Genomic DNA, 13,654 nt, shown 5'->3' with positions numbered 1-13,654 from the left:
CCATTTTGAGTGTTGATCTTTTGAAATAATTTACTTGAATGTAAGGATGAAGGGAACAAGAGCAAGAAGTATTCTAGTGGGTCTCCTGAAATGAAACCCTGGTGTCTCGGTGTTCTTGCAGAGTTGTGGTTGCATGTTGATGGGATTAGGACAAGGTCACTGGTCATTGAAAGAAGGTATTTAGGACAATTGCATAGATGCCCCCATTAGAAGTCACATAAAGGAAAGAAAGCTTGAGTTACAGTTCTGGTGTGATCTTGACTTGTACTTGTGTAGAATGATATGGCAGAAATTAAATGCTTGGCTTTAGAATTAAGTATGAATTTTCTTTTATCACAAACAATTGCATTGAGCCTCAATTTCTCATTTATAAGGCAGGCATCAAACTTGCTGCACTGGGTTGTTATGGGAAGTTAACTGAAATAATAAAGCGGGTAGAGCCTCAGCAAGTGCTTGTTCCCTTCCATGCTCTTTCTCCCTTGGGTGGCAGCATAAGATGTCCTCAAGAGATCATTTTTGTATTCTGACCGTTAGTAAAACCTTAATGAGAGATATGTGGCTCTTTGTTGCCATCACTGTGAACTCATATATGTCTTTTGTTTCAGATTCATTGTAACTGTGTAAACTTGAATTATAATTTGATGAGACATGAATTTTTTTTTTAATGATGAGACATGAAATTTTTTTTTAATTGCAATTTTGGTCTTTTAACTTAGCAGAGATATTGCAGATAGGAAAATGGAAAATCATTGTGACTTAAACCTTTCCCCACAAATATTTCAATAGCAGTAGTATGAAGTTCTAGTATGATTTGCTGTGACTGAGTAAAAAGTTTGTGAAAGCTTGACAGTTGTGAAGAAGTGTGAACAATGATAATTTTTTAAAGGCAAATTAATTATGAGGAAGTAGTTCTTCAAGCTATTGGAGGGCATCATAATTGGCTGTTTCTGAAAATTGCAACCCCCTAGGAATGAGAGAAGGGAAAAGAGCAAAGGAAAAACTCAAATAAAAGAAAAAGGCATTCTTTTCCTCCTGAACGTGGGCTAAAGGAGCTAAAGTGGGAGAAGTGTGACTAAGTACTGTCGTTAAGAGTATCACTCATAGGATAATTTATTGAATCTAATACAAAATAAGTTGCATTAAAAAATTATTTGTTTTGTTTCCCAAAGAATGAAAACTTAACAGTTATGTTCTTTTCCTCCTTCAGATTGAAAGTACAACAGTGTATTGAAGTTCCAGTCATTTGAATTCTTAGACACATAGGAAAATAATAAAGTTGTGATATTATTGAAGAAACTGAAATTCAAAGCAGAATCAGAATATTATGACATCAGTTCAACCGTATGTTGTTTGTGGAAAATATTTTAAAACGTGTGACTTTAAACCTTGTGTCTAGTAGCACTAAAACTGAATCGGTCTTAATATTTTATACTAATGAGGAATTTCCCTGGAAATACTAGTAAGTCCTTGAGGCCTTATTCGGCCCTTGACAATTCAGGGATGGATTCAGAAAACCATGTATCTGAAACTTCACTTAGAGACAGATTGGAAAGCAGCTCTTACATGTGGTTGCTGTCCCTAGAACTGTACGACTTCTGTCATCCTGTCACAAATTTGAGGGCTTCCCAGGTGGCGCGGAGGTAAAGAGCCCACCTGCCACTGCAGGCAGGACGCAGCTTCAGTCCCTGGCGGTCTGCGGTTTAGGGGGCTCAAAGAGCCGGGCATGACTGAGCGCCCATGTTATAAACTTACTTGGTCAGACTGAAATGTCTGCTTTGTCCCTTAATTAGTATTTTATCTAGCTGAGTCTAGTTGAGTATTAGAAAAAGTAATCTTCTCCTAAGTACAAGCAAGCATAAAGCAATACTTGGGCACAGATTCATTGTTCCTAGGGCTGTTAGCAGTTTGCCTTTATTTTAATCAACTGGTATTTTTTTTTTAGCACCTTCTGTGTTTACAGTTCTGTTTTTGAAAGCAGATGAAAAGCTGAAGGGACAGGGTTTTTATTGAGTTCCTATTATGTGCTAAGAACCAAGCTAGATTTATATATATATATATAAAATATATAATATATATATGTGTTGATGTCATAATTGAGCCTATATATATAAGGTTTATAATTGAGACTATATATAAGGTTTATGTATAGTCTCCATTATGACAGCAATCCTTGGTGGAAGGTAGTGTTTTATGAAAGAGGAAATTGAAATCGACAGAGGTGAAGTCATTTGCCTCAGGCCAGACAGTTGCTAAGTAGAGAGCAGTCTTCTCAAACCCACATTCGTCTGACTCCTAGACAGGACTTTCTTTTCAACTTGATTCCCTAGGGTTTCCAGGTAGAAAGGAGATATGCTTTGTCATAATCACTCTTATATTTATTCTACTACCTGCTTTATCTTAAAATAAATTGTGGTTTGTGTAAGAAGATAAGACTGATTTCCCACATGTATTGGGGCCTGCCTTAACTTCTTATTGCAAAAAGGATATAATTGAATTGGATATTAAAATCTGCTGTATACACATACAGAATAATACCTCAATTACTCCAGATGTAACAGGCTTCTTCAAAAATTCTTGGTTTTTTCTATTTATAGGAAGACTGGGTTATAGGAGCAAAATTTAATTGGATGATTCTTTTATTAAAACATTTCATGCCAAAATGTTACCCTAAAGAACTGCTCTCTTATGTAAATTTGGTAAAATTTTGTTTTCTGGAATTAGTTTCCTAATGTCTTTAAAAAATTCTTATATGCACATGTGGACTGTGTTAGTCCCTGTTCTAAGAGTGCCTCAAATATTTATTTTGTCCTCCTAATAGCTCCATGAGTAGATACTGTTACTCTCTCCTGATTACAGATGAGGAAATGGAGGCGCAGAGAGGTGACGTTGCTTCCAGGGGTCCTAGAACTAGGAGATGGTGGACCCGGGATTCCATCCCATTCAGTCTGATTCCAGAGGACCACTCTGAACTGTGGTGATTTGCCACTAGTAAGTGAAGCAGCCTTAGGAGATTTTTTGAACTTAATTTTACCTCAGTGAACTATCTGCCTTTATGTGCCTCATTAAATAGAAACCTATTTTTAATCCATTTATTCCTGTGTACTTGACCAGGAAAAAATAAGAATGCACTTTTTTTCTAAGTTCAAAGGCACATAAAGGCAGATAGTTCATTGAGGTGAAATTACGTAATATATCACAAATATGTTGACAGAATTCTGAATTTTTAGTGACTTTTATATCAAAGGCAAAGACAAAAGGTAGTATGGTTAAAAATCTGGACTTTTACACAATAGAAAATTACTTCTTGACAGTTTTACCTAAGACTTATTCTCCAGTCTCAGCATTATCACAGTTTCTAAATTAATGTATTTATTTTATATTGGTCTTGTTAATTTAATGTTACTGCCATATTTGATGTTATTCAGTTGATAAGAACTACCTGATTTTTATTTCTCCATTGGTTACAAATTAATTACTTAAACAACAACTTTAAGAGAAGTATTGTTTTGGTGAACATACTTGCACAGTGTGCATAAAGATCTTTTTTGTCTGAGGAGAAATATCTCTCTCATTTCCCTCTTATTATAGACATAATATATATTTGTAATAATTGGGGCTTCCCAGGTGGTACTAGTGGTAAAGAACCCTCCTGCCAGTGCAGGAGATGTAAGAGACACAGGTTCGATCCCTGGGTTAGGAAGATCCCCTGGAGAAGGGACTAGCAACCCACTCCAGTATTCTTGCCTGGAGAATCCTATGGACATAGTAGCCTGACAGGCTTAGCGTCAGGAAGAGTTGGACATGACTGAAGTGACTTAGCACAGCATCGCATTTGTAATAAACATTAAAACACTGTAGAAATATGTTAAAATAGAAACATTTTTGTAAGCCTACTCATTCACCATGCATTCTATATAATACTTTAAAATTAAGATCTCTTATTGCTGTAGATGCCCACTGAGATCCGCCCAAGTACTCTGGAACTAATGCCTCTTTCTCCATCATCATTGTTTTTATTGCCTCTTCCTCTTCTCTGAAAAAACTTTTGAAGTCCAGAACAGGATTTTGAGGCAAGCTGGAGCCAATTCTCTCTAATGAGAATTTGGAATTAAGATTCAGATAGCGTAAGTATATGTATTGTCTGTATCTGAGGATGATGGTGACAGAGCCGAGAGACAGGGATTGGCAGCAACAGGATAAATTTGGGGACATGTTTCTGCCTTTGCTTTTGATGAGATACCTCTCTTCTTTAATAAATTTTCATGTTGTTTAAGCCACAACATATCTCCCTTGTAATAAATAAAACCGCTTTATTAATATAAAGTCAGTACCTAAAAAATATTTTGATAGGTCACAGCATCTTAAAATTAAAAGAATCCTTAGAAATCACTTTTATATTTACCATTTACTACTATTTACTATTACTTTTTAAAAAGTTATTTACGAGTTACTATTTTACTAATTTACTATTTGCTTCTTTCTTATTAAGATATTAAACCACAAAAATCTTCCTTCAAATGAAATCTAATGCAATAACCCAAAATGTAAAAGTGTGGAGAGGAGAGAAGCAAAGCCCTTCAGGTATTCCACCTCACACAAGTGCATGTGTATAAGGGGATTGGCTGTGGGCCCGTAAGACGCTCAGGAGCAGTGGTTTCAGCCACGAATAGTTTTGCCTATTGAGGAGATATTAGCAATGTCTAGAGCCTGGTAAGCTGCCGTCTATGGGGTCACACAGAGTCGGACACGACTAAAGTGACTTAGCAGCAGCAGCAGCAGGGATGATTTTGGTTGTCGCAGTGGAGGAATGCTGTTGACATCCAGCGGGTAGAGGTCAGGGGTGCTGTTAAAAGTCTTCCAGTGCCCAGGGCTACACCTTGTTGTTCATGTTGCATGACAGTCCAGGGCCAAAGCCAGGGCCTGACTGATTTGATTGGAAAAGATGCCACAAGCCACTTTTAGATTCAGATAGTTTGTTACATACATAGATTGTGAAAAGAAGAATCGAATGTGCCAGCTCCTTGTGGTCCTTGTACCATGCACTACAAAAGATGACACTGAGCGAAAAGGGCCGAACGACGGCAGCAGGCACTATGGGAAGAGTGCCTATTGCTCTCTTGCTCTCTTGCTGAAGAGTCAGCAGAAGGGGAGAGGAAGAGCACCCCCACCCAACCTCATCAGTTGCTTCAGTTTACAGCTGAAATGGTAGATTCACATATCTAAGGTGTTCAAAACAGATTAAACATTTTCCAATAGTTGAATCATGCTTCAGTTTTAATATTTAATTAAAATTAAATCAGTAATTCCCCTGGAGAAGGGAATGGCAACCCATTCCAGTATTCTTGCTGGAGAAGATTATGGACAGATGAGCCTGGGTGGGCTACAGTCCATGGGGTCGCAAAGAGTCGGATACCGCTGAGCCACTGAGCACATGCTGTAGTTAGGGTAGTTTCTCAAATTGTTGATATTTACCTCTGATGTGTTGTACTATTACTCTATTAACGTATTGACTTGTCTTGATTTATCAGCTGTTTTTTATAGTCAGTTCAGTTCAGTCGCTCAGTCGTGTCCGACTCTTTGCGACCCCATGAATCGCAGCATGCCAGGCCTCCCTGTCCATCACCAACTCCCAGAGTTCACTCAAACTCACGTCCATCGAGTCCATGATGCCATCCAGCCATCTCATCATCTGTCGTCCCCTTTTCCTCCTGCCCCCCAATCCCTCCCAGCATCAGAGTCTTTTCCAATGAATCAACTCTTTGCATGAGGTGGCCAAAGTACTGGAGTTTCAGCTTTAGCATCATTCCTTCCAATGAACACCCAGGGCTGATCTCCTTTAGAATGGACTGGTTGGATCTCCTTGCAGTCGAAGGGACTCTCAGGAGTCTTCTCCAACACCACAGTTCAAAAGCATCAATTCTTCAGCACCCAGCTTTCTTCACAGTCCAACTCTCACATCCATACATGATCACAGGAAAAACCATAGCCTTGACTAGACGACCTTTGTTGGCAAAGTAATATCTCTGCTTTTCAGTATGCTATCTAGGTTGGTCATAACTTTCCTTCCAAGGAATGTCTTTTACTTTCATGGCTGCAGTCACCATCTGCAGTGATTTTGGAGCCCAAAAAAATAAAGTCTGACACTGTTTCCACTGTTTCCCCATCTATTTCCCATGAAGCGATGGGACCAGATGCCATGATCTTCGTTTTCTGAATGTTGAGTGTTAAGCCAACTTTTTCACTCTCCTCTTGCACTTTCATCAAGAGGCTTTTGAGTTCCTCTTCACTTTCTGCCATAAGGGTGGTGTCATCTGCATATCTGAGGTGATATTTCTCCTGGGAATCTTGATTCCAGCTTGTTCTTCTTCCAGCCCAGCGTTTCTCATGATGTACTCTGCATGTAAGTTAAATAAGCAGGGTGACAATATACAGCCTTGACGTACTACTTTTCCTATTTGCAACCAGTCTGTTGTTCCATGTCCAGTTCTAACTGTTGCTTCCTGACCTGCATATAGGTTTCTCAGTTATTCCTAATTTATATGTTTAATATTTTTTTCTGTATCATTGATTTTGTCCTGTTTGAGCTTCTTGAACCTGTAAATTGCTGTCTTTTTTCTTTTTTAATGTCTTACTTGTTATGGGAAACTCTTAGGCATTCTTTCTTCAAATATGTATGTGTTTCTTTTTCTTTTAAGACTGTTTACAGCTTATTAGACATTCTCACTCCATCCTTTGCCCATGATAATTTCTCCTTGTAGCATTCTTAGAAGTATCTATTGATATATTTTCGAGGTCAGTAAATTTCTCTTCAGGTGTTTGTAATCTGTGGTTAGACCCCTCTTTGAGCTTTTAAAAAAATCAACTTTATTGAATTCTAACATAAAATTAGTTTGATATAATGAAATAAAATGCATCCATTTTAAGTATGTATATTGATGAGTTTTGCTAAATGTATAGGCCCATGTAATCACTACTGTAATTTTGTAGAACATTTTTATCACTCTAAATTTAAAGTTCTCTGGTATCTATTTGCAGTCAGTTTTCTCTTCCCCCTCTACCATCCCTAGAGAACAATTGATCCGTTTTCTGTCACAGTAGATTAGCTTTCTATTCTAGAAATAGGTTCTTTGCTGTATGGCTTCTTTTGCTGAGCATGTTTTAGAGATTTCATCCCTCCATTGTGTTGTTGTTGCTTAGTCCCTAAGTCATATCCAACTCTTTGTGACCCCATGGACAGTAGCACTCCAGGCTTCCCTGTCCTTCACCATCTCCCAGAGTTTGCTCAAACTCATATCCAATGAGTCGGTGATGGCATCCAACCATCTCATCCCCTCTTGCCCTTTTCTCCTCCTGTCCTCATTCTTTCCCACCATTAGGGTCTTTTCCAGTGAGTTGGCTTTTCCCATGTGGCCAAAGTTTTGGAGCTTCAGCATCAGTCCTTCCAGTGAATATTCAGGGTTGATTTCCTTTAGGATTGGCTGGTTTGATCTCCTTACTGTCCAAGGAACTCTCAAGAGTCCTCTAGCACCACAGTTCGAAAGCATCAGTTCTTTGGCGCTTAGCCTTCTTTATGGTCCAACTCTCACATCTGTACATGACTACTGGAAAAACCATAGCTTTGACTATATAGACCTCTGTTGGCAAAGTGTAAGTCAATAGTTTATTTATTTTAATTGCTAAGTAGAGTTTTTTTGTATAGATACGCTAAAATTTGCTTATCCTTTCACCTGTTGATGAATATTGAGATGTTTTTCATTTTTTTGCTGTTCTAAATAAACATGCAGTATTCACGTGCAAGTCTTTTGTATGGCCATATTTCTTTTCCTCTTGGATAAATATCTAAAAGTAGGATGTTAGCATGTAACAGTAGTGTATATTTACCTTTGTAAGTAATTGCCAAATTGATTTCCAAGTAGTTACGTACCACTTTATATGCCCACCAGCAATGTATAAGAGTTCCAGTTTAGTATATTCTCACTAATACTTAATACCATTAATAATAAAAGATGGATTACTGCCCATCTCTTACATTTGCATTTTTCTTTTGAATGATGATGTATAGAGCATCTTTTCGCATACTAGCGGTTTGTGTATCTTTTTGTCTTACGCATTGAAGATTACAGCTAGTTAAAATTTGTTTCTGTAGTATTTTGCTTTAAAATTTAAAAATTTTTATTTGCTGAAAAATCTAATTAACTTAATGCTTTGTATGATTTAATTTTAGAAACTCAGTCAAATGAGTGTCTCTGTGCTCTTAAGAAAGTCAGATGATAATTGAAATACTTGTAAAACATTTCAACATAAACATAGCTTCTTTTAAAATTAAATATCTGTTCATTGTGAAGAATAGTTTTAGATCCTTAATGTAGCTCTAAAATTCACATAACAAGGAATTTGCCATGGTTTAATAGGTGAATTTCTGCCATTAAAAGTGAAAACTGTACAAAATGGTTTTTCATAATTTACATAAAAGCCTTGCTGCATTTTTAGCTTGGAAAATTCACATTGCTTCTATTTCTTCCATCTTCTTAAATCAGTTATTAATGCCTGTACTTAAATATAATTTACCATTATAGCATTTCATTTTTTTCTTAGGAATGTGATGAGACTTTTTTGCATATATATAAAAATATTTCTTTTTGTTTGAAAGAATTAAAATCGTGTGAATACTTAAATTTAATAGTTTTGAGGAATTAAATTAGTCCATTTCTATCTCTGCTTCATTGGTCACCGGCTGAAGGCAAGCTCTCTGAATCTGGTTTTTTACTACAGGTGAACATTTGTCCCAGAAATAGGAAACTCACATGTCCTTCTTGCCATAGCTCTTTTGAGAATGTCATTTTGAATATTGGGATCTTACTTTAGTTTTTACTCTCTGTTATTATGTATGCTAGCTTCTATATCTTCTCTACTGTTCTAATTTCCAAAGGAGATAAATGAATTTGAGATGTATAGCCTAGTCATTTGGGATTTGAGGTTTGATAATGCCCTAATTGGTTAAAGATATTGTAAAGAAATTTTGAATGTCTCCAGTAGTCTCAGATTTACATACTGAATATCATTCAGATCTTAGTTTTCTGTTTTTCCTTCAAACCTTATTTTGTGTATTGATTGTGTATTTGGGGGACTTTCTTCAGACATATGTGCTACTTTTGAAGAAGAATCTATTACAAAATGAATTTCTTATTGTATTATTTGTCTGTAGTCATATTTTATTATTCCTTTTGGTAGCACGGAACTTTCAAAGCAAATTTTGAAGCCTTTAGCATTGAGAGTCCTACTTGTCACCACTTCAGGTACAGACTGACATTCTTGAAAGGCATGGTTGTTATCTTTGACCTATGTATGTGCTGTTCTTCTGGTATTAGAAAATAGTGCCACACAAATCTTCGTGGAGAATAATGTGAAACAGAAATTTGACTTGAGCAACTGCTCGAGAAATCGACTTTTTTGTATGTACCCTACAACTTTCATTGATCTATAGTCTCAACTTTTAGTTTTGTTTTTGTTAGATAGTGTTAGGATAAATAAATCTTTCTTTTTTCTTTGACTTAAGGGAAAGGAGGAAAAAGGTCTATTTGAGGCAATTCTTTTTTAAGATTTTAGATATTAATGCTTAGACTGTAAATCTAAAAGCATCATCAGGGATTTGATACCATTCTGAACAAAGAAAGTTAGTCCCTCGTTAGTGTCCAACCCCATGGACTGTAACCCCCCAGGCTCCTCTGTCCATAGAATTCTCCAGGCAAGAACACTGGAGTGGGTAGGTACTCCCTTCTTCTGGGAATCTTCCCTAACCTAGGGATCAAACCTGAGTCTTCTGCATTGCAGGTGGATTCTTTATCATCTGAGCCACCAGGGAAGCCGAGACCATTCTCAATACCTAGAAATCATCTATGGTGGCTCAGACAATAAAGAATCTGTCTGCAATGCGGGAGACCTGGGTTCGATCCCTGGGTTGGAAAGATCCCCTGGAGGAGGGCATGGCAACCCATTCCAGTATTCTTGCCTGGAGAATCCCCATGGACAGAGGAGCCATGGTGGGGTTGTATGGGGTCCATCAGGTCATAAAACATCAGACACGACTGAGTGACTAAGGACAGCACAGTCCAACTCCTTCACTTTGTAGACCTGGTAATTGTCTAAGTTGTGCTCCTCAAGCTGTGGTTAGGGACGTTTTTTTCCTTCTTCAATGAATGGCAGGCCAATAATTTTGTAAACTACAATAAAGACCAAGTACTGGAAAAAGTAATTTTTACATGACATGCACAGTTTTAAATGCTTCTTACTTTTTGTGGTTATCTCAGTGTCGATTACAGAGAATTCTGGAACTAGTACGGTCCATAGACCGCACTTAGTCTATCCCTGCCCACACTTTATCTGTTACTGCCCAAGGTCAAGGTTGGCAAACTATGACTACAGGCCATGCTCACCCCTTGTTTTTGATATGTCCTTTAAGCTAAGAATTGTTTTTATATTTTAAGTGCTTTCTTAAGCACATTTTGATATATGGCAAAACCAGTGCAATATTGTAAAGTTAAAAAATAAAATAAAATAAAAAAATTCACCATAATAGTAAATTTTCTTATACATGAAAATTACACAAAATTCAAATTGTAATGAGGTTTTATTGGAACAGAGCCGCACACATCCTATAAGTATTGTCTGTGACTGCTTTTCCTCTTTAATGATGGAGTTGAGGCAAGGCTGAGTAGTTGGGACAGAGACCATATGATCTCTAAAGCCTAATATATTTTCTCTCTAGGCCTTTACAGAAAAAGTTAAAATCTGAAGGTTTGGCTGTAGGACACAGCATAGAATTAATAGTTAGTGCTAGAGTTGAGGGTACAAATAAATTTTAAAATGTGTTTTAAACATTATTATTAGCTGATACGTATTATCAGTCGCTGTGCTTAGTACTTTTGCTGCCATTTCTGTTCTCATTTAATCTCCTCAGTGCTGTCCTTTTCTAAAAACTTAGGTAAGTTTAGATCTTTTCCGGTCCAGTTATAGATACCTTTATTGCTCCTAAAGCTCTTAACTCTGCTCTATTGTGAGTTTTTTTACCCATATTGGATCAATTTAAATGGTTTGATATTTGAATTTTGTTATCAGCATCTGGCTTGGAAAATCCAGCTTCTTCCCTGTTGCTACATAACTCTGCAGTGATATTTCTGTGTGTTCAAGTCCAGTGAGTGAAATGCATATGACTCAAAAATGTTAAGAAAACAGATATTTCTCGTGAAAAGATTAATCCTTTAAAAGTGAGCTAAAACAAAACAAAACTGCAGCTGAACTGTAAGGGCAGATTTCTGTTGCAGATAGCAAAGATACAACAGCTACGGTTGAGGCTTTAGGTGACTTTTGGAGGATCAGTAAGGCTTTCAGTGTTTTGCCTCTGCCACTCATTAAACTGCAGAGTCAAAGCTCCCATCATATTATTGTCAAGGCTTGTTAAACTAACATATTTCTTTACTTCTTGTTTAAAGCAGCTTCTTAAGTTCTTAAAGTATGCAATTGAAAAAATAAAACTGAGCTTTTCATGGTAGTTGTTATTTCTTTGTTTTCCTACCCTTTGCATGTGATCACTCAACAAGTAAAGATAGAGCAATAACTGTCATCTTTACATTTGATACATGAGCCTACTTCATGATGTAGACCCTTTACAAGCCAAATCTTCATGTTGGGATTTCTTCTTGGAATAAAAAATTACATAATAGCAGCAAAAGCTTATTCATTATATGAGGAAAGAATAAAACTGCAGTTTGATATTATGAAGTTTGATATTATGGTACTTGCTATTTTGTGCTGCTTAGCTCTTGTCACTTTATAAACGTATGGAAATGAATTATGTTCATTGCTTACAATCAAGAATGAAATATTATAGACAGTCTTGACAAAATCTCACTGCATCTTTTCAAGCCATGGCTAGTTGTTATTACCCCAAATCTCAAAGTACCCACGGTTCAGTGCAAGAGATGCTGGTGTACATTGTCCTAGCAGCTGCCTCCCAAGTCTAGATGAGGCTGTTCCTTTGTACCTTATAATAAAGCCGTTGACTAAGTGGCTTGTGCATTAAAGGGAGAGGAAAAGCCTTATAAACAGCAGGATTTTATTACTTAGTAATATATGAGGATTGCGTTCCCAATATTCCAAAAGATTGTATGTACTTTAGCATAAGACTATTAATGAATGAAAATCTGGGACACATAAACAGTCATTATATAATGTCTTTAACCATTTATTTGAATTGAATATTTCTGCTTTGTTTTAAGTTTATTCTATAGAATATTGGTAAATGGTAACAACTCCTGTTCTCTCCAGGCATACACAAAATGTTGTGTTAAATTTGAATGTGTTAAATTTGAATTGTTAGAATAACTTGTGATTGAACATCCCTATACACACACATACCAGATGTATTTGAAATCTTTTGAATTAATAATTAAACAGTGTTCTTTCTTTTGGAAGCCTACACTTCTCAAAATTCTCTGTAGCTACTTTTTATCCATAATAGCATGTGTAACATTCAGTCCTCAGCATACATTATAGTGATCGAATTTCTGATTCTAAAAATTTTTGATGGCCAGAATTACTGCGGAAGGCAGTTGTTTTCTGCAGCTTGGCTGCAGGGAACCCGAGTTGCATGCATTACTGTGTCTGGTAAACTTCCTGGAAGCCAGCCAGTGTGTTCTGGTGAGTTTCCACATATGTAAGCAGTGAGCACTAAAAGGCTTACCCAGTATTATAACCGTTCTGAGGCGAGGAAGCGGTGGGAAGTTCAGCAGTGAAGCAGCAGCAGCAACAAGCAGCCACAGTGGTAGGAAAGACAGGGCAGGCTCACCGTGAGCAGATTTCCCAGTGCGAGGCAGTGAGCACACAGCTCCCCATCCTGCTGCCCGAAGGAGGCAAACCCAAACTGTCTGTGGCAAGATTTCTCTAGTTTCATGTTTATGATGTTCAGTCACGTGATAATACTGTACCACAAGTTGCCAACTTCGCTGTACTCTAGAGAGGAGCCTTTGCTGCAGTGCTTTTTTTCCTCCTTTCTTGCTTTTTCTTGCTTTGCTTTTTTTTCTTGAAAGAGAAAAAACATTCTGCAATGTATGTTTATGCCTACACCATGCCGAGGCGACACTTCCCAGTAAATAATCTTTGTATCCCCGAGGTAAGATACTGTTTCTGCTTTCCCTGCACAGTGCTGCTGCAGCACGGAGCTGATCCAAACATTCGGAACACCGATGGGAAGTCAGCCCTGGACCTGGCAGATCCTTCAGCCAAAGCCGTGCTTACAGGTAAGGAGACAGAGCTGCCCAGTTATCCTATCCGCGAGCTATTCGATCTATCAGCTTGCTTGTATAAAACCTTTATGCTCTGAATTTTATTTTATTTTTTCCTACTCATAAAGGCTCAAGAAATATATCCCATTACCTCTACTTTGTTATTGATTTGTTATATTAATTGTTAACCTTAATTGCTATACTGTCACAGCAGAAGCAGTAGGATTGCTTATTCTGCTTAGAATGTCTGAGAATTACAGCATGAAATGAAAGCGTAATTATTCATATTTTAGACTTTCTTTTTTATGGTTTAGAGCCTCGTTTCCTGTACTTCATCTTCTCAGTTAAACCTTGTGGAGACCTTCACTATGGAG

General features: G+C 37.2%; 1 protein-coding gene across 2 annotated transcripts in view; it reads left to right on the top strand.

Moving 5' to 3' along the window:
- The window catches only part of TNKS (tankyrase), a 161,233-nt gene that overhangs the window by 28,792 nt on the left and 118,787 nt on the right, over positions 1 to 13,654 (top strand). For both annotated transcript variants that reach the window (XM_025278992.3, XM_006060715.4), the window contains exon 3: positions 13,200 to 13,295. In XM_025278992.3, coding sequence (XP_025134777.1) covers positions 13,200 to 13,295 — 96 coding nt within the window. The remainder of the gene's footprint in view (positions 1 to 13,199; positions 13,296 to 13,654) is intronic.

The sequence above is a fragment of the Bubalus bubalis genome, chromosome 1 (assembly GCF_019923935.1).
Source record: "Bubalus bubalis isolate 160015118507 breed Murrah chromosome 1, NDDB_SH_1, whole genome shotgun sequence".
NCBI lineage: Eukaryota > Metazoa > Chordata > Mammalia > Artiodactyla > Bovidae > Bubalus > Bubalus bubalis.
This window is presented reverse-complemented; position numbering and strand designations above follow the sequence as displayed.